This window comes from Idiotropiscis lumnitzeri, chromosome 4 (assembly GCF_059441095.1).
Source record: "Idiotropiscis lumnitzeri isolate Australia: NSW breed Sydney's pygmy pipehorse chromosome 4, RoL_Ilum_1.0, whole genome shotgun sequence".
NCBI lineage: Eukaryota > Metazoa > Chordata > Actinopteri > Syngnathiformes > Syngnathidae > Idiotropiscis > Idiotropiscis lumnitzeri.
In genome coordinates, this window is record NC_142394.1 from 22,620,590 (window position 1) to 22,641,569 (window position 20,980).

The 20,980-nt window shown below is 40.2% G+C and overlaps 1 protein-coding gene across 4 annotated transcripts in view; it reads right to left on the reverse strand.

The window, feature by feature from the left end:
• The window catches only part of fgf13a (fibroblast growth factor 13a), an 82,970-nt gene that overhangs the window by 8,362 nt on the left and 53,628 nt on the right, over positions 1 to 20,980 (reverse strand). For 2 of the 4 annotated variants that reach the window (XM_088293090.1, XM_088293092.1), the window contains 2 exons: positions 10,237 to 10,347; positions 4,218 to 4,321 (listed from right to left, as the gene is read on the reverse strand). In XM_088293090.1, coding sequence (XP_088149216.1) covers positions 4,218 to 4,321; positions 10,237 to 10,347 — 215 coding nt within the window. Of the gene's footprint in view, positions 1 to 4,217; positions 4,322 to 10,236; positions 10,348 to 12,341; positions 13,036 to 15,597; positions 15,644 to 20,980 lie in introns of those variants that run through there. The other 2 variants (XM_088293093.1, XM_088293091.1) reach the window with 2 other exon arrangements.

The following is a 20,980-nucleotide window of genomic DNA, read 5'->3' on the forward strand; positions in this document are numbered from 1 at the left end:
GCAGCAGGAGAAATACTTGCATAATGGATTTGATCTCCTCGGAGGAGATATCGGCTGCTTGGCTGATTTTTCTCGACACGAGCCAAATCGATCGCCGAGCGACGCCCCGTGTGCATTCGGCTGCCACCTCCAAGATAAAATGACACCAATCGCGCCATTCGAATCAACGAAGGGTGCAATTCTAGGCAAACTGTAGCATGCCCTCCGAACAAGTTTGAGACTTTACTGATGATTTTGAGTTTTTTTTTTTTTAGCGACATTAATCCATAACCGTATAACCTTTCACCATAAGAGCTGAGACACATTTCAAAACACATTTAGCTAACATATTTCACATTCAACACTCAATATTTACAAACACAAAATACTTTTATACATCATTTACACACCTTTTGCCTCTTCGGAAGGGGTGCTAGTAAAAGAAATGTCCGTTTTTCCGAGGCTCAATATGAAACTCTTGGCCGTACTCTTCGTTAAGTTACCTTACGTGTGAACTGTACGAAACAGGAAGTTCGTATTCAAAATAAAGGCATTCAGGTAAAACCGGAAGTAGCACTTATCAATGCAAATTTCAATGAAAATAAAAACTATTAAATAAAATCACTATTGTTGTGCCAAAAATATGAATATGGCTAGTTTCACAGACAGTGAAAGATAAACCTTGCTAAGTATCTTTTTTTCCAATTACCTGTCTGTAATATAGAGGATTCAAATGGAATTTTAGTGATCTTTTAAAAATAAATAAATAAATAAATAAAATGGACCCACGCATCCACAATTCACATTCAAGTCAACACACACATAAATGACACAGCTCGCTGGAGTGGAACATGACAGCAATGGTTATTTACCAAAGGTATTGAGCTTGCATGGTTGAAAAGGCATGCATGTGAGCAAAGTACATATTTAACAGGTTGGAAAAACAAGGCCTGGCTACTCAAGCACAATGATGCACTCTTTGTTTTGGAATACATTTGAGTTGTTGTATTTATGGAGTTCTAAATACACACAGTATGGAATCATGAAAGGGGGAAGTTCAAGCATACAAGTCCTGTTTGAAATCTACTCTAAAATTAAATCTTTAAACTAATGTTGTCAATTGGCGCTGTTTATTAAAACTGATGGGATGAGCCATTTTTGGTAAAAATAAAACCATCATCCAATTTAAAACGTTCATCAAATTGGGGGCGACATATTGGTTGCTCTGTACAGCTGAAAATAGAAATTGCACTTTTCTTGCAATATTTTGGCCGAATTTGCTTGTTTTTTGGGGGCTGTTTTGGAATGGCTCAAAATGAAAATTAGACTTTCCAAATGTTGCTGAGCAAAATAATAATAGTAAGACCACAAGTGATGCTTAAATGAACTTTTTAAGTACAACGTGCTTTAAAAACTCAATATATCTTGCGGCCCAAACAAATGTTTTCGTCCATATTTAACTGCAATCGACTTAAAAGTGGGCCCGACCAAATAGTGAGCATGCGTCACAGTTACGCTGAGCCACGTAACCTCACAAATCTCTCTATCCAGAGGGCCTTCACTCTTATTTTCTCGTGCAGTCCAGACGAGACGGGCGCGTCGGTGAGTCAGTGTAATTGAAACATGACAAGAGCTTAATAACACCACGTGAAATATGTGGGCCCAAAGCACCACTTAGCACCTAAACGAACAAAATTGCAGAAAGATCTCAAACTTATTAAGCCTGATCAGCTTGCTTGTCTACATCGAGTGCATTTGCGTTTTTCTTTCTTTCATACATGCATCTACCCGTTGCCAAAGTAGAACAAGAAGGTTGAGAATGCAGTTGTAAGGTGAAATACATTAATTGCTGCTTCTTCACCCACACATTGACGCTGATGGATGAATATATTTTCACTGGTGCATTCTGCCTCTCCCACACATGCAGTCTTCTTCTCATGGTTCTCCAGCTCTTTGGCTCTATTTACTTCAGGTATATTCCTACATACATTCTGTGTGTGCAAAAAAACATGCATGACGCTAAAAGGTTTGTTCATTTTAAATGGCCTCCAAAAAATTACGCTTATGTGAAGTTATTCACATAGAACCCTGCAGAACTCCGAAAATCATTCATAAGTAGGATCCAACTCATGAATGGCGGAGTTAATGTATATGCCTTGTGTAATTTAAGTGCATACGATAAATTAGAACATGGAAAAAAAAATTGTGTTTTTAGTAAGGGAAATTACACTCTGATAGTGTATTTTGTAAAAACATATTCAGATATTAAGTACAAAGTAAAGAATAAAAGAGTTTAAGAATCATGATGAGACTTGGCCAGCAGGGGCAGTATAATGACTATGCAGACAAATAAAGAAGAGTTTCACAACTACTATAAGCAAGTCGGTAAGCCACAGTGCTGTGCGGATTCCCCATTTGTGTTTAAATATCAGTTGCTACACATCCACGTTAATGCTATTCATTAGCCTGTCTATGGCATTTTGAATTGTTTTTTTTAGCATGAGCTAAGCGAACTTTCCTAAGGTCGAGCCATGTTGTTTTGAATACACAATTGTCTGTTTTAAAAAAATAATAATAAAATGCTGACCGACAGCTCATATCTCAAAGCACCACTGTATTTAATGACATTTATAAAACGACTTCATAGTCAAATGAATGAAAGCAAAAAAAAAAAAAAAACATTCTTGGACATTATTGCTTGTAATTTAGATTTTCATCTCATCAATCTTATATTATGATGCATTTTATTTTTTTCAGCACACATTATTTAATCTCACTCACTGGGAACCGTAGACTCCTGGAGTTCTGAGATATAAACACCGTGTGTAAATATGTGGGAGGGGGTTCAGATAGTGTAGTCTATAGCAATTAGTCTAATATTTTCCCCACAGGTGTGCTAATTTGTCAAGCAATTGTAACGTCTTTAATAAAAATAGTGCACTGCCATCAGCTCGCAGATGCTTTGCACTACCTTGGGTTTAATTGCTTTACTTGTACAACATTTAACTTTTAAATTGAAGTGACTCTAATCGAATGACTGTTAGAAGCCAAATTGCATTTACACTTAAGAGCGAGAAGGTCAGGGGAGTGGGAGCCCTGAAGGCAACCATTTCCTGCAAAAAGAATGAAAACAAAACAAGCTTGGCTAAACGCGTTTGTTTCAATAAAAGATTGACGCTGTCAAGTGAGACCTTTAGTCGTGTGGAACAATCTTTACTAATTTGACTGCGAGGATTGTCTGTCAAGTGCCTGTTTGTGTCTCGTCTGCATGCCCCCGGGGTGCGCAGCCCGCCAGCCTGACGCTCTTCTCAATGGCCTGCGACTGATTTATTCATAAGGTCGCACGTTTCATTACAAGTAAGGGCTGCCTTAGTGCCAAGCAAACTATTCACATTGTTTTTAAAGTCGAAATCACAGTACTTCATTTGATCTAAATAATCAACCGATCACCACACCTATTAACTCATTTAATTCCAAATATTTTCTAAAAAAGACAGCCCATAAAGCACAGGTGTCAAACTCAAGGCCTATGGACCAGATCTGGCCGGGCACATCATTATATGCGGCCTGTGAATGCAAATTGTGTTTCCTGCGAAAATAGCAAAATTGCAGATTGTTGTTGTTGGCGGCCGTCCGCAGTCTGCACTCATGCTGACTGTAAATATATTTTGTTTTAGTTATTTTTAGAAACTTAAATATAGTTTCAAGTTGGTTTTAAAATGTTTAAACGCATTTTTGCTTTTAGGTTATTTCGTTACTGAAAACGTTTCATCAATTTTAATTATTTTAATATTTTAATTATTTTACGTCCGTTTTCATTAACTATAATGACTAATGTATGGTCTGCTAACCAGTTGAAGAGCATTCCCTTATCCAAGTTAACGCAATAGAAATGTATATGCGACATTCCACTTTGGCCTCTTTAACATTGTTTACGATAACACACAACAGCTGCCAAGTTGTTCGAGGCCCAAACGCCAACACAGTCTGAGCATGGAACGTCTGATCTCATTAGCATGGCGGCGCTAATAACGGCAGACGACATTTAACAGCCCGACGCACAATCAAGTCCATCTGTGCGTCCTTCATGACGTACAGTATGTTAGTTCGTAAAACTGTTCGAACGCAACTCCAGTTGACGCCAGCAGCAGATGTCCTTGAACGCAACCTGTTTTCACCCCCATCAACAAATGAATGTGATCACACACAAACTCCGGCGCATTTGGCCAGACACTCACCGACGTGTACAAGTAGCCCTCGCTGTTCATAGCCAGGTAGAGTTTGGTCTGCACCCCCTGGATGGCCACCACTCGCAGACCCACCGGAATAAGGTTGAACATGGCTGGAGGGAAAAACACAAGCAAGGTCAAATAGAAAACGTGTAATGGACATCAAGCATTAATAGCGATCGGTGGCGGGTCGTGCATTTCACACTTGAGCCTTCAGTGAACTCCTACTTCGTCCTACTTGAATAAATCCCCCTAATAATACCATCATTTATGACACCTGACGGCTGGATAAATAATATACAGACGAACACTTACACAGTATTGAGTGTTGGACGACCTAGCAGCCCTAGCTTCTCTTGTAAGGTCCGTCTTGAAAATGGCTTCGCAAGTGTATCTTCAATTTATCCACACTTTTCCCTCCTTCGGCCATTGTGATTTAAAAAGCAAGAATATAGTTTAATTTTGGAACGGTCGCCAGTTGCGACTTTTGGGTGTGTTGATTCCGCGTAGCGCTGCCCCCTCACGAGTGAGTTGTCATATCACAAAACGCGTTCATCGCCTTCCGCGTAAGACTAGCGAGAAGGCTCACAGTAACCGACTCGTGATCTGATTGGCTATCGCAACTGTCTATCAAATCAGAAACGTCTTAGGCTTTGACAGAAGAAATGCCTGAAGTGCCTGCTACTGGAATTGTGAAACCTGCATGGCAACACGAGCTAGTGGAATTCTGATTGGATAAAAACTCTCACCAAAAAATGACGATGCTAGGATATAAAATGACATTAATGTGGCGAATATGATCATTTTTTTCTTGATTATGTTAGGCCAGCAGAGCTTTACAGCCCGCCATTGATAGCAATAAAACCATGACCAAGTTTACACTTCAGGTGGTATTAATCCTTTAACAACTAATACAACCAAATTAGAATTTTATATTCTATTCAGAAAAAAAAGAATGAAGAAATCCTGCTTTTAAAATTAGATGGGGGCGGGGGACGCACAATACAAAATGCAGGAAATCCATTTTTTATTTAATACATAGCTCAAGGTTATATCTTGACTGTTTATATCAAGACCCGTAAGCACGTTTTTACTACTCCTATTTCTCTTAGCTTGACATTTGTAAACTATCGGCTTCTCACCAGCAAGTAAACGGAGCATGTCTTCACCCATAAAAAAAAAAAACCTTCTTGTGTAGTTCAGTAGCGAGAAGGTATCAAACTCATTTCAACAAACATGCAATCACTGCACTCAATCCGGATTTACAATAGCAGTATAAAATCAAATTACACTTCACAGGCCTGAGGCTAACGCTAATACAACTATTGCTTACTCATGCTTTAAAAGGCACCATTAAAAGCTTTATTACATGTCGCTGGTTTATGACCCTGAATGTAAACGGATCTCCTAAAACTTCAACATTCTCATGCTTGCATGTACCATTTATTTTGCTCTTTATGTTCTGTTCGCATATTCCCAACATGACTACCAATCTTGTGAAAAATAAACGCAATAAAGAAATTGCAAATTCTCTTTAAACACTGAAGCGCATAGGCATGGCGTACAAGGTCTGTGTCACATGGAGTGTGAACCGTGCGGCTGAGAGAGCCGACAGCAGCGGCAGCCTCTCTGGTCAATGAGGTACATCTAATTAATATCTGCCTTGTGTTGTATAAGAGCGTCTGTGCTCCATAAAATGCTGGCAGGGAACCCGAGAGCTGAATAGAGGCAACCAAAAAAAACGACCAATAGTCTTTGCTAAAGCAGACAACAAACAGTGCAACTTCGCTGCTGTGGGTTCTTTTTTGGATACGGTCCTAAACAGTGCTGCTTTCAGCAGTGATATAACAGTCGCACCAGGAGTTTGACTTTGTTTTGGAAAACACACACACACACACACACAAAAGAAAACAACTACAAAACAATGCCTGTGAACACACACACAAAAATGATAATATAACTATAACACGTTGACTTAGGGCCAAGAACATCTTGGACGTGAGATGTGAAATATGGCAAATGTGATGGAAACCTCACACTACGATTTTGACGATTTGCAATAAAGCTAAGCAAATGTTAAAAATTAACATTAAATTAAACTTGTTTCAATATGTTCTTCCTCACGGCACGGAAAAAAAATAGGTAATTTTTTTTAACACATGGTTAAAATGTGATAATAGTTATCACAATTTAGTAGAAACGGGTACAAAAATGTTGTGATTATATTTTATTGAAGCCTCAATATTTTCCTGAAACTTCCCTTTTATTTTTAATGTGGACTATCACCACAAAAAAGATTTTGATACAACAACCCCTCCACATCACCATCACGATATTTTACTTTCAAATAAATTTCTATGAATTTAATAAAGGCAATATTTCAATAAAAAATTAATTCATAGAGATTTTATTAATATGATTTTTTTTAATTGCAGTGTAAAAAATTGAATATGTGACAGGTCCCTGTGGAACTCCCTCTCCTATTTTGTATGATTTACACAATCAAAATAATTCAATTCTCAGCAGCGATGGACATAATCAATTTTTGATCATGAATATTAGTGGAATTGGTTTGACGTATTTTTTTATATGAAATAACCAATGAAACAGTGTTGAAAGAATGGGATGCGTTTGCCAATTAATTTGCACAGATTTTTTTTTCATTTGTCCAAACAAAGTCTAGAATGTTTACTTATTATATAATCATCAAATGTTAGCGCTGAAAAAAAAAATTTCGCCCTTTTTTAAAATTTTTTTTAATTTAAACTCAAAACTATATACGTTCCATTGCTCATTCCCACTTCGCCTATCAGTTGAGCTGTAAGTCACAGCATGTCCTTACAATGGTCTCTGTCTTAGGACACCTCTGAGCAAAGTGCACTGCAGAAGCTTTTAGATGGGCCATTACGTTCATGCTTATCGCTTGAACCGTGCAGACACCCACAAACTGCATTGGCTTGTCAACTCTTGGGGAGCTGAGAGGTTTCGATACCCGTTGGCCTTTCCACTCTCCTGGACAAGAGCAAGATACCAAGACCTGATTGCTCCTGATGGCGCAGCACCGCGGCGGTCACGACACAACACGATTGCACAATTGTGAGGTAAATGGAATTGAGGGAAGGCTTGAAAAAAAAAAAAAAGTAGGCAGACAAAAGTATGGGGACACACTGCATTGAATTATTATATTATTATATATATTATTATTATATAGATTATTCTTTAAATTATTTGAAATTTGAATTTTTATATTAACTGAGCCTTGAATCAAAACAAACCGTGAGTAATTTTTTTAACTCTGTTTTTTAGACTGTTCCAATCTACTGTGTAAGAAATCGACCTTCCCATAAGAGTGGAAACATGTTTTCTCCAATTTTCTCTTCCTTCAGACGCGTAACTTGTCAACATCTCTCAACGAGGAGTCTTTTTATAAATGCCCTCCTCCTCACTGAGGTGACTCCGCTCATGTTGCAACACATACACGCTCACAATCAGTCCTCTTCAGTTCACTTGGATTACCAGCAGCTCAATCTCAAGACGGGGAGCCCAATTACTTCCTGGTTCCTGGAAAACACCTGAGAACCCTGAAGGAGAGGAGCCGGTGCGCGCCTCTAACGACACGCTGACCTTTGCCAGAGCAGAGATTGCCGAGGGAGGGGTGCTGAAGGACACATGGTCGGGTTGATTGCCGAAGCCTGTCTCGTGTTCCATACCTTGACAACTTTCATTTGGTGGAGCAATAAACTCACAAAGTACAGGCATACGTATTCTAGCCATCCATTCTCTTCGAGTAAGCTTCTTTAAAAGTTGTCGTCTTCATTTCTATGTATGGAGAAACCCACACATATATATGGTTTGAAATTCACAAACGTGTGATTTCTTTCTATGGAACAGCTCCTGAGCTATTTCCTGAAAATCTCAAAACCACTTTGTGTTTATGTGCTCCTTCTATTTTATATGCCACAACATATTTAAATAGTATACTCAGTACTGTATATAGCACGGGTGGGCAAACTTTTTGTTTGGCGGGCCACAATGGGTTCTAAAATTTGACAGAGGGGCCAGACCAGGAGCAGATGGATGGAGTGTTTTGGTAACCTCACCTCATCGGAGAAAAAAAAAAAAAACATTTTAAATGAAAGTGAACAAAAGGATTACAACAATATATATGTCTTTGAAAAAACACAGTATTTAGAAAATAAAACACCAATAAGGTTTATTCATTCATTTCATTTTTTTTAAATTTGGCGGGCCGGATTTAAACGTTTAACGGGCCGCATGTGGCCCCCGGGCCGTAGTTTGCCCACACCTTTTATATAGAGATTTGGATTTGACACAAAATAGGAACGTGACAATAGATCAACGTAATATACGTTAAATACGGGGGACTAGGGTGAATACTCCTATCTGGATTTTTGGCCTGTCTCACAGCCACTTCCCCAAGAACCTAGCCCCCACAGCAGACTTTTTGTACTTTTTTTTAAACTAAATTGATGGACTATAATGGGATCTAATTTGCTCTTCCTGACTTTGTTCTAGCTGAGGGAAGGCACGATAACGAGGATCAAACCCTTGTTCTTGCTTGTGCGTGTGCGTTTGAGTAGGTCCTCTCCCACCATCACAAGACACCAATAGCTCCAAGAGGACTGCGCTCCCCGTCACCATGGAGACAAGCGCACCCAGCACCTAACAACGCTATTTTTGGAGTCGTGCAAAGAGCTTCACTCTTCCTCCTTTTGCCAATTCAAGCAGCACTCTTTAATTTTCTCCTCACAACTATCGCAGGGTCCGTTTTTCAAACGCAGGTGTAGTGGAGCATAATTATGTCTTTCTTTTGTTGCTGCTATTTCATTTCGCCAGAAGATTGGACAAGGTGTTATTTCAGTGTTGATTGCAGATCATTTTCGGAAAAGTGGATGCATCAGACAGGTTCATTAAACAGGGCGCTGGTGTAAAAGCACGGCTAATTATAAGCGGCTCATTGCTGCTGCTTTAGCGCCACAGCAGACAAGTGGCTGCGCTGTTGCTTTGCCAATGATCTGTTCTTCAATCTGGCCATTGGAAAACAACGAACAGGTGAGTGGAGAGGCAGCGATTGGGATGTATCGGTTTACACAACAGAGTGCCGCACGCAAGGACTTTTCCGCGGCAAAAGAAAACACACACGCACACAAACATACGACTCATGGATAAATATATAAGTACAAGTCCTACTGCTTTGGTAGCCATTCATTTGAGCACCATTCTGATCCAAAAATGTACTGATCCCATACTTTGAACTACAGTTTTTATAAGGGGTGAAAAAAAAAACCCACAGCAATAATTTTGTAGAAAACGGTACCAAAAAAAAAAAATCTAAGCACTATTTTTTGTTCAAATCGGACAATTATACTGACTCATGACCCCCCTTTGATGAGACCCCATTAGATAATAAAAAAAAAAATAAAAAAAATAAATTGTCTCTAGTTTGGTTCAGAAATGAACCAATTTGTCAATTTCACCCAACTTTCCCTCCGTCCAAAAAAATTGTTAGTGGCTCGGGGCCTTTTTGACAGAAATTGGGTTATGTGTGGTGAGCCCATTCCACGCCACCTGAGCCACCAATCAGCGCCTCCAGGAACGGAGAAACCTCATGTGAAAAAATGTGCTGGAGCGCCATGTGGAAATTTCAGGATTATAAAATCGGTTGGGTGAAAATTAACCCATATTGGGTCACAAAGGGACAAACCCAACTTATTTATTTAACCCGAAAAGTTCAGTTTAATGAATAACCCACAAAACAACACGCGACAATACAAAAAAGTTGGGTAACAACCCTCAAAATTGGGATTGTATATTTGACCCAACTTTTTGGGTTAGATATTTAATCCCATTTTGGCCCAATATGTGTTTTTTTTTTTGACCCAACATTTCAGGAATTCTGTCTGCCTAACATGCAGCAAATCATTTTCCAATGAGATGATAAATCTTGATTCATTTGTGTGGCAATTGCAGAGTCAGCACATTTCTGTAACATTCCTCAAAGACTTACTGTAGCCGTTGTCCTCCTCCTTGGTTCCATCAATGGTTCCATCTGCCTGCAGCTGCAGGTGGAAACCCTGTCGACTGTACAGCTTGGTCACGATCCCCTTCAGCTGGGGCTCTGTGGAATCAGAAGAAAGGGGTTTGGGTTTAGTGGGGGGGGGCACAAGCAGGGGTAGGTGAGACGTTGAACACTCGCGTATATATCTTCATTTTTACCTTCATAATCACCAAAGCAACAACATTTCATTTGCGAGGGCATCTGCGCTAAATACAAGAAGCCGCCTGGTTGCCGAGTGGAGGTGCGATGAACCAGCCCTTTCATCATACTGATACTCCCATTTGACCTTCACTAAAAGCTTTCTTGCGATTCTATCCAAGTGACGGGTGCAAATGTAAATATTCAAATATATGCAAATGAAAGAAGTATTCATGTTGGAGGGTGTTCTCAAACGTTGTGTAAACAAACCTGAAGTGATCAGTCAGCATTTTTTTGTGCAGATTTGAACACAACAAGTGAGGCTTCAAGCTAATGGAGCGCTTGATTTTTTAGCATAAGCAAAGTGGTTCCAGTTCAAGGCTCCTTGTGTTGCATTTATATCAAGAAGTGGTTTCACATGTCAAGTGGACCAGAAATGGAACCGGATTCCTCTTCTAAAGTCATGTAAATGCAATTAGTCACATTTGTTCGGAGTCGGTTTTTGAGGACTGAGTTTTCTGGAATCAATGTTTGAAAACAGTGCATAGAAAAAGTCTACACCCCCCTGTTCTAATGCAATATTTTTATGATATACAAAAATGAGACCAAGATAAATAATTTCAAGATGGTTTCCTTGGTAAAAAAAATAAACTGAACTAATATGGTTGCACAAGTTTACACACCTTCAAAACTTGGATGTGGCTTTATTCAGAATGAACAAGTCACATTTCAACTCAAGTTCAAAGAGAGTCAGCACGCAACAGCCACCATTTAAAGTGCCTCTGATTAACCCCAAATAAAGTACCGATGTTTAAGCAGGCCTTTTTGGATTTTTTTTTTTGTTTCCTAGTGGCAAACACACCTTTTGGAATTAGGGCCAAAAGTTCAACCTATAGGTGATATTGGACAATAGCACATTTTCTCACATATTTATTGTGATTTTTTTAATCTTTTGTGACAGTATTAGCTACCGAAAACTTCACACCACTCCCTTTTCCAATGTCAAGTCTTGTAATTAAAGTCATAGCTCATTAGATTCACCTGAACAATCCAATAACAGACAAAAAAGATTAAAAGTTTTGATTGAGGTTTGAAAATATGATTATTATTCTGCAATACCGATTTATTATTGCTTTCTAACCCTCACCAAGAGATCCGGGTCTCTCTCTCTGGTGGTGGACCTTTCGTGCCATCATGAGCCAAGTTGTGGTGGCCACTGGCCTGCATCAGTAAACTTCAGGTGGCTCAATATAGACATGATGGCCCTGGACCACCGTTAATGTCGGACCGCCCTGCAGATTCCAAACTATGCAAAATTATTTTGCAAAGGACATTTGCAGATGTAACTTTGGCATTTTTTTTTTTTTTTTTTAATTTCGATTGTATATAAAAAACAGGTGATCAATTAAATATGAGTAGATCGACTTTGTGTTCAACCAAAGGTTTTACACTGAATAAGTAAATCGGCGCGTAAATTTAAACCAGATTCCCATGATATCTACTTTTTATGCGTTGCGATTAGATTTTCATGTGAAATTTAATTTGGTGCAATAAAAGTTGCAAAACAAATGGTTAACGTCAAGCTACTGCAGTGCCGAAAATGATTCTACTCCTGTTTCTTACTAAACCCAAAATGAAATATTTTCAAAGTTAAAGGTAACACATTCATCCTATGAAGCACTACTTATTTATTTTCGGGGGGAATATGTTGACATGTGACAAATGAAGCATCACTTGAATTTGCCTGTCTGCTAAGGCTCAGAAGCAAAGGGTGACTTCTCACACTTAACACCAAATGGGATTCCCCTTATTTTGCTCCCAACTTTGTCAGTGTGATTCATCGTTTCACATGCGCATATAAATGAGTCCTATTTCACATTTGTCCCGATAGCTGCGGAGAATGTTACGCAACAGACCTGGCCGTCTCCTGCGCCTCTTCTTGGATCCGAAGAGTTTGACCCGCGAGAACACATTGAGTCGGCTTGGCTTGTCGCCGCTTGCTTTGCTCTTACTGGGACTGCTGACGCAGCGGCAGGCGTTGGACTTTTCCCGCTCCCTCGCTTGTCTTTTCTGCCTAATGAGGGAGCTGGCGATGGCGGCGGCCATGGCCACTTTGGCAGCGGGAAGATAACAAACACCAGCTCTTGTCTTGAGTCCAAATCACAAGCAGGGAATGTTGGTCCCAATGCTTGCTCAATAAATAGCAGTCAAGCAACTTCAGTCAGTCAAATGAAATCCGGATTGAAAGAGAAAATAAGTCAGGTTTGGACTTCTCCTACAAGGTGTTCCATCGTCGATCCTTGCAAAGACTTTCTCCCTCCAGCCACATCATTTTCTCCGCAAATGTTCTCTGAAGCTCCTTGGCATCATCCTGCAGCTGCTCTCCTGCCGAGCAAAGCTCCAACGTGCAGCCGCACCGGCGAACACCTGTTTGCAGCACGCGTGTCTTCAGCAGTTGACCACGATGACGATGGAAGCGGGGGGGGGGGGGGGCGCTCGGATGGATGTCAGCCTATCAGTGACCAGTCTTCTTCTTTGCTCTCTCGAAGGGAGGCGAGGCCAAGTCGCAGCGGTGCGCGCCTCATGTTGGAGGCGAGGCGCAGACTGCCGAGAGCTGCCTGAGAGGATCCCACCTCCAACTCGCACAATGAGCAGCAAGGGGTGGAGGGGAGAGGGGGAGGGAGGGTGGCGTCGGAGAGAGCCCACAGACGCAGGCAGCACGCGTGCGAGGGATTGTCATTTATCAGCTAATAATTTCATCCTTTGGGAAATGAGCTGAAAGGTGGCCAGGCAGAATATGCATATTCAGCGATCGAGTATGTATTCTTGCACTTTTTTTAGGTTTGGGTGAAATTTGAGCCGTTTTGACATTTGACAGCAATATAAAACCCAAATGTCATGCTGGTACCCTGACATTTGATGACTTTATCTAAAGCGATCCAAAAGGACGAAAAATGAAAACATTTTCAAATGTCATTCAATAAAAATGGATTTTAGTTAGACCAGTTTGTGTTGAAACGAAGAAATTAGGGGCGGGGTTATATACGACTGTAGATGTGTAAGAGTGTTGAAAAGGGAACTTGAAACACTCCCAAGAACTGTTTGCGTTCCCACCACATTTGCATCTTTACATGAAGAGTCAAGAGTGAATCTCAAAACAATGAAAAAGTACAACAATTAACTTACATTTGGGAAAAAATCCGTCGTTCATAATTTGATGCAGACTATGATTAACAGGATATGCAAAATGAAGTAAAGGTTGAGCAAATGATGACTAAAAATAATAGGCAATTTCTTTTGTGAGTTTTGTTCTGTTCATCTCAAACATGAATAAATGACTGAAAAAGTATTACTTCCCTATTCATTTATGCAATTGCAATCCATCCATCCTCTTTTAAAGAACTTTCCCTCATTTGCATCGCGGGTGTGCATGACTTAGCGTGAGAACCGTGGTACACCCTGGAATGGTCGCCGACCAATCATAAGGCGCCTCTAGACAAACAAGAATTCACACTCACATTCGAAACTAACATGAAAAGTCCACAGCAGAAGCCTCGAGCCATGCTTTGGAACCTGGACCTCAGAGCAGCTCTGAGATACTTGACATGCTTTTCACAATGATTTGAGCAATGAAAATTGTCAAGATGCCATCATCAAATATCAGATGTTATTTAGCATCACTGTCCACGAGTGGAAAAAATGCATGTCTTCACTGATTTGCTCATCCACTGCTTCGTAGTGAGACTTTCAATGTGCATTCTTTTATATTTTATAATCAATTGTAATTCACACCATCCCTCCATCTCCACGCATGACGACTGCACTAACTGTGCAATGGCTCCCTCTGGCGTCTTTCAGTAAAACTGCAGTCACTGACACTTTTTTCCCCCTCTCTGACTGCCCTGTGGAAAAGCGACATTAAATTTCTATTTTATGGGTTTGAATTTTGTCAAACACAGACAGTGCACTAAGTTTCTTGGTTTTGCCTTCCTATTTTGCTGTAAAAAACACAACCAAAATCCTCTTATGGTCCATTTCTCTCCCGCCAAAATAAATAAATAATGGGTGGGTGAGAAGTTGGGTACACCTCGGGCGGGACAATCACATATACAGTCTTTAAATTACTGGATAAAAACAAATGTTACTCCAATTGGGCGAATTGGTTTACACAGTGTTGGGTCTAAAATGGCCAAACCATTCATTCAGTGATTTGTAATTTATATGAAGCATATTTGGGTTGAGGATTTGATCTAGCACATAAAAATAAAAAAAATATTGACCCCAAAATTGGGTTGTTTAGTCAAACAACCCAATTTTCAAATGTCAAATGGGTTGCTTTTACAATTTCTCTGGATTTCTTTTAACAAATGACACATTTTGGGTTGTTTTGTGCAAAACAACCCGTGAGGTTTGGGTAAATGAAATTGACCCAATTAGTGGATCAGCTCCCTTATAACCCAAATTGGGTTATTTTTCAACCCAAACATTTTTAGAGTGACATGTTCTAAGAATGTTAGATTCAATGTCTTCCAACTTCAGCACGCAATAAAACGGTCAAAGTGGCGACCACCTTCAGCTATACAGCTCACTCAAATCCAATCTCCAACCCAATTTGCTGGGTTGAAATGAATCCAATCCGCTCAAAATCTAGAGCAAAACAGCGAGTGGGTTAGAAAAACAACCCAAGATTGTGTTTAAGGAATCCAAGCTCACATTCACAGCTATTGACAATTTAGAGACGTCAATGAACCTAGCATGCAAGTTTTTGGAATGTAGAAAGAAATCATGTATCCGGAGAAAAGCCATGCAAGTGCGGGGACCCGTGAGAACACACAAACGCCACACAGGAAGGCCAGAGTCCAGATTCAAACCCCCAACTTGAGAACCATGAGATCCACCATGCCGCCTAAATTATATAGCCTCTCATAAAACAATAAAAATCAAGTGCCAAGTGTACAAAAGCAGACCCTGAAAAGCTGAATTTTCTCATAAAAGATACAAAAACTAATTTAGGGTGTGTATCTTATCTAAACAGCCACAATGAGGCACAGATTCACATTTCAGCACCATGGACAGCCCCTACACATTTCGAAAAACACTCCTGAAATGCAACTCTAAAAATATAACCCTTCAACACAATCAAGGATGCTAAAAATACACCCGACAGCCTACCTGAGACTGTTTTTCTTAGAGGGAAACTCATGATTCGAGCGGACTTGTCGCGGGTTCCGGGCGTCGGCGGCGGGCAGAGTGGAGCAGCCTCCGGCACACATTCAGCAAAGTTGGAGCAACCGACAACAACTGTCAGAAGATGCGCGCGAGACGAGCGCGAGCGTCGAGGCGTGGCCACCGGCGGGGGAGATCATTACAGGACATTAAGCGACATTAGGACTTCAAGGCTCATTAAACATTCATTTGGAGGGCTGATGCGCCATGCGTGCGTGCGCGCGGGGGGGTGGGGTGCGAAGGGGGGCGGGGGGCGGTCAGGTTGAGGGTAAAAGTGGTCGAAAAAAAAAATGGACGTTTCTTGTCATGCGGGGAAGTAGACAAGACTTTGCTCTCATGTTACACAGACGCTGTAAAGTGATCCGATAATGCGCCGACTAAACCGGTTATTGTGGGCCTTTCCACTCTGGGCTGAACAAATATCGACAGTCGATCAAATGAGACAACAAAAGGGCGAAGTGCGCCTATACGACAAAAGAGTGTATACAAGGACGTTTGTCTCCTCTGTCAAAGCGGGTATGAGGACCGAACGAAAAGCAGCCTGCTTCTGCAAACTCTGACAAATTGATGACATGCAACCATTACGGCCTTCGCAATCCATCATGTGTCGTGCCTTTATTGCATCTCATAAAAGTATTCATTGTTATTTATAACCTTTGATGCTTTCTATTTATAGACTCGTAAAATCTGTCATCCGACTTGTTCAGATTCACAGTCTTGAAAATGCTGGGTCAAGAGTAACCCAAATTGGGTGAACTAGCTAACCCAGTGTTGAGACCAAACGTGACCCAGCCAATGAGGGATACAACCTTTGACCTTTATTAGCCGGGACTGAGACAAAAAAGAAGCAGCAGGTCTGGAGAACTGCGAGCAAGGAAGTTGGAGTGTGTTGTGAGTTGAGCGAAGAGTTTGCAACGGCTTAACTAAGATTTACATTTAAGCAGCAAACACAACCACACTCGGTCACTCACTTTTTAATCGAGTCCACTTCAATCTGTGAAAATATATAAGAAATTATTTGCAATAATGGCCTCCTCAAAGTAAAAATAAAAATAAAATGTGCCGGTCGTTTTTTTTACTTACACTGGCTAAAGCGGACAAGAGCATGAATGCGCACACAAACCCCGGTGGCGACTGGTTGTAGTTTTCGGACATTTTGCTCCGCTTAAGTTTTGTTAAGTATCAGGAGGCAGCCTTCAATGGATGTTGCACACCAAAAATCCTGATGAAATAAATAAATAAATAAATCACAAGAGCTGAAACACAAATATGTAGGGCTGTATTTCTGGTTATCTGTCTGTGTTGCTGCTTTTATTGTTTTTGCTTCCTCAGTCTCTCCTATAATGTGGATGGGCGGAGCTTCCCTGCACACATTGCTGACAATAATAACCAGTGAGGTTCTCAAGAGCTGGAAACGCAGAAGGATGTGACCAGATTATTGCATTACTTGTGCTTCGTCATGTTTGGAGCCAGATTTGGCATTTGCTGTGTTCTATCTTTCTGTTGTTGGCATCTTCTTTCCGCTCTATTCGTTCGGCTTTATATTGTGTCACCTATTTATTTGTTGTTGAGTTTTGTTTGTAAACATTTAGTTTTTCACACTGGTTAAATAAACTATTTATTTCCACTCTATAGTTCTTATGGAACTTTGGGTACACGACTCGACATGTATTCCTCATTAGACGGGTTCCTCAATTAATTTTATTGGATAGGACATATGACGGTCATTTTTTGTTTACATTAGCTGGTGATTGCGTGTCATTTTTTTTTTGTGCTCTCCAATTTTGTCAAAGCACTTCATAGTCATGTCTTTTTAAGGGTGCTAATATTATTGTTATCATTATTATTAGCCATCCAAACGCACTCTAGAAAATGGATGAATGGACCCTCCAGTTGGTATCGCTTCACCATTGTGACCACTAGATGGCAGAAGACAACTGTCTCTCAAGAGTGAATCTTAGAGCGCGCACACTGGCCACTTGATTTTATTTTTTTTTTTTTAGCTGCACTTGGCGGATGAACTGCAGCCAATTCGGGAGGTGCATTCACATTGACGGATAATTTCAGAATTGTTAATGAAGCTTGAGTGACCACCAACGTCAGGCCAAAATTTGCCCCTGATTAGTGATGCTTCCAAAGAAAACTAGAAAACGTGTCTGCTATATACCAAAAGCTAGGCCGTCTCTCGTCCTTCCAGCAAAAGCCCTGTTTGGCAAAAATATACCAAGTAATATTTGTCTTATTTCAACTCTCTGCGACATACAGACAGACGTGTCCTCATATGCATGTCGTCTGCCATGAAATAAATAAAGACAAAAAAAACATGGGACTCAGCTGTCACCTCAAATCAAACAATCAAATGCTCATCAAAGCTGGAAAGCATCCATTTAAATGCAAATGACAGTCCGGGAGGGGTGACGACCTCTCACGGTGACACTTTTGGAAGACTTCAAGTTGGGCAACAAGCAGAGCAAAGATCACAAAACGCGTCTGTGTGTGCGTTTGCGTGCCAGTAGTTGCGTGTTTGTGTGGCAACAAATTGCTTAATTAGTTCCTAAGAATTACAGTCACTCCTCTGTGGGATTTAGTGCTTAACTTTATTTACAGTGTCAACTAGCAACAAAGATCCATGGCACGTAGATGCCACAAGTTGGTGACCAAGCACTGGTTTTGTCTAAATGAATTTTCCTCAACTCACTCCAACATAGTTCCTCGGCACCCGAGCTCACAAGATTGTGGCAAAGCGCTACTTTTGTCTAAAAGAAGCTCCTCAACTCACTTACTGCCAAGATTGCGGTAAAGCATTACTTTTATCGAGATGAAGCTCTTCAAGTTACTTCAACATAGCCCGTTGGTCTTTTTAAGGGTTTCCCGGAATAGACTGAAACAACATACAACAGATTATTGGTAAATTTGATCTGAAAACCTTTGCTTTTCCATCAATCAAAAACACAGACAACTTTTTATTTTCACCTTTTTGCTTTTATTTTGTCATTTAAGCTGAATGTGTCTTTTGTCCAATAATTGCTGTGATTCTTTTCATTCGTCCTGATTTTTCTACAGGGATCGATCTTGATTTTAATCTTATTCGAATCATTATTTCTCTGCACCTGCAAAGCATTATTGATTTACCTCGTGTATGAATGGCATAATATAAATAATCTCGCCTTGCGTGAACTTTTCATATTAAATAGCCTCATTTGCTACGGTTTGTAATAACAAATTACAAGTCAAGTCAAGGATAAAACATTAGCTCCAATAACGCCGTAAGCTGTGGTTCCACTTCTGTGTGCTCACAGGTGCAGTAAATCCACAACACGCTGGACCACCGTGCGCAACCGCCTGATACGCGTTGCCATGGAGACTGCACATGCATAGGAGGCTGCACATGTGAGAGACTGAGGCGGAGGGGGGGGAAGAGTGATAATGTGCTCTAAGGATGGGGGTTGGGTATTCGCGCGGAAAGCATCAGTCACTTAAGGTTTCAGAAGGGGAGACGGGTGCTGGTTAACACTCAAGCCTGACTGGGAGGCGCCTTGCAAACACGTCAAGGCACATCCCGAGAACACTCAAGACAACAAGGTTACATACTACATATAGGCAGTGATTGCATTTTGTAAGTTATTGCGTATTTATATTTTGCTAGCACCAAGGGTAATGCCAATTACACAGCATTGACTGGACTCAATGGACACTTCATTAGGAACACCGAAAGTAACTTTACAGGGATAGTAAGGCGCCGTTATTAAGAATAACATTTTATACGTTATGGAGCGAATAACATTAGAGAGATAGAGAAAGAAAGAAAGAAAGAAAAGGGGAAAAAGAAAGAGAAAGAAAAAGAGAAATAACAGAAAGAATGAGAAAAAAGAGAAAGAGAAAAAAGAGAAAAATGAGAAAAAATACAAAGAGAAAAAAGAGTTAGAGAGGTAGAAAGATATATAGAGAGAGATAGGTAGACAGACAGAAAGATAGATAGATAGATATGCCATGCAGTAATTTGTTCTATTTTACACCAACACTACTTCCAGCTTGACATCACTGGATGAAAAAAAAACAAAAAAAAAACAATACGCTGCAGCTAATTAGGCACTGACAGATTTCTTGGCATCTGTCAAGTATCCTCTAAACTTTTGTTCAGTCGCTGGCTTCAAAGAGCTCATGATCAGCACTGCCACAAATTATCTCACTCTTTTTTTTTTCTCCTGCAGCACAAAAACAACCAAAATATTTTTCACAGATCATCAATGGAGGCTAAATATGGCAGCGAAACAAAGCGCTGGCCGGAGCAGTTTGAGCATGCATGGACGCTGCCTGCCAGATATTTGTTGTCAGTGAGTTTGTCGCATAATTGTAGAAATTGTGGATGAGGTGTGAAATAAATAGCAGTCTGGACCTTTAGAAACTCACCACAAGCAAACCTCATAATATTACTCCTTTAATATGGAAAACACCCTTCTGGAAAAAGAGGAGTAGAAAAAAATGCATTAGGGCATTCTTGCTGTAACGATATTCCTTTTTTATTTAAAAAAAAAAAACTTGATTCATGCACCCATGTAAGATTTATGGGACATTATTTCACAATCATGTCAGAGCTTTTAATTTTCCCAAAGCTATCGTTTTATTGTTTGTTTTATTGGTAAGCTGAACTGTTCGCATATGTAGGTTGCAAGTATAGACTTTTTGGGGAATCACTGATTTATAGCATCATAGTTATTAGCTATAAAGCTTAGATTCTGCAATAGACTGAAGCTAATATTAAAAGTTATCATTTATAATAGAAGTCAGTATCATTAGTGGCAGACTCGGTCATATGCTACTGGCCTATATCTGACTTGTATCGAATAAACGGCATTGCTCATGTGGGTGGCAATTTGCTGACCTTGCATTTATAGACATAGAATTGATGGAGTAGGTAATGGGTGCCTTGAGGTTTTGTGGGTGACTTTGACTGATAATTCCTGCTGCCAGGCTCCTGCTACAATTGTGTGTAGATAGACAGATAGATAAAAAATACAGCCAATAAAGTATCATATAGTCAGCTCGCTTAGATAGCAACCCTGGTAGATAAATAGAAGCACAGCTAGCCAGTTAAAAAATTATGGCGTTACAAATGAGGGTAAAGCAGGTTAGTGTAAGTGACAAGGTAGCTAAAATATCAAGCCTGCTTGTAAGCTATAATGAAAGATAGATAGGTACAGTGACAATCGATAGCTAGCAAGGGGGGGGGGGGGTAAAGGGTATAGCTAACTGTTATAGCAGCACGTTAGCTAAGATAGCTAGATGGATAGATAGATGGATACCTATCTAGCTAGCTAGATAGCTAGCA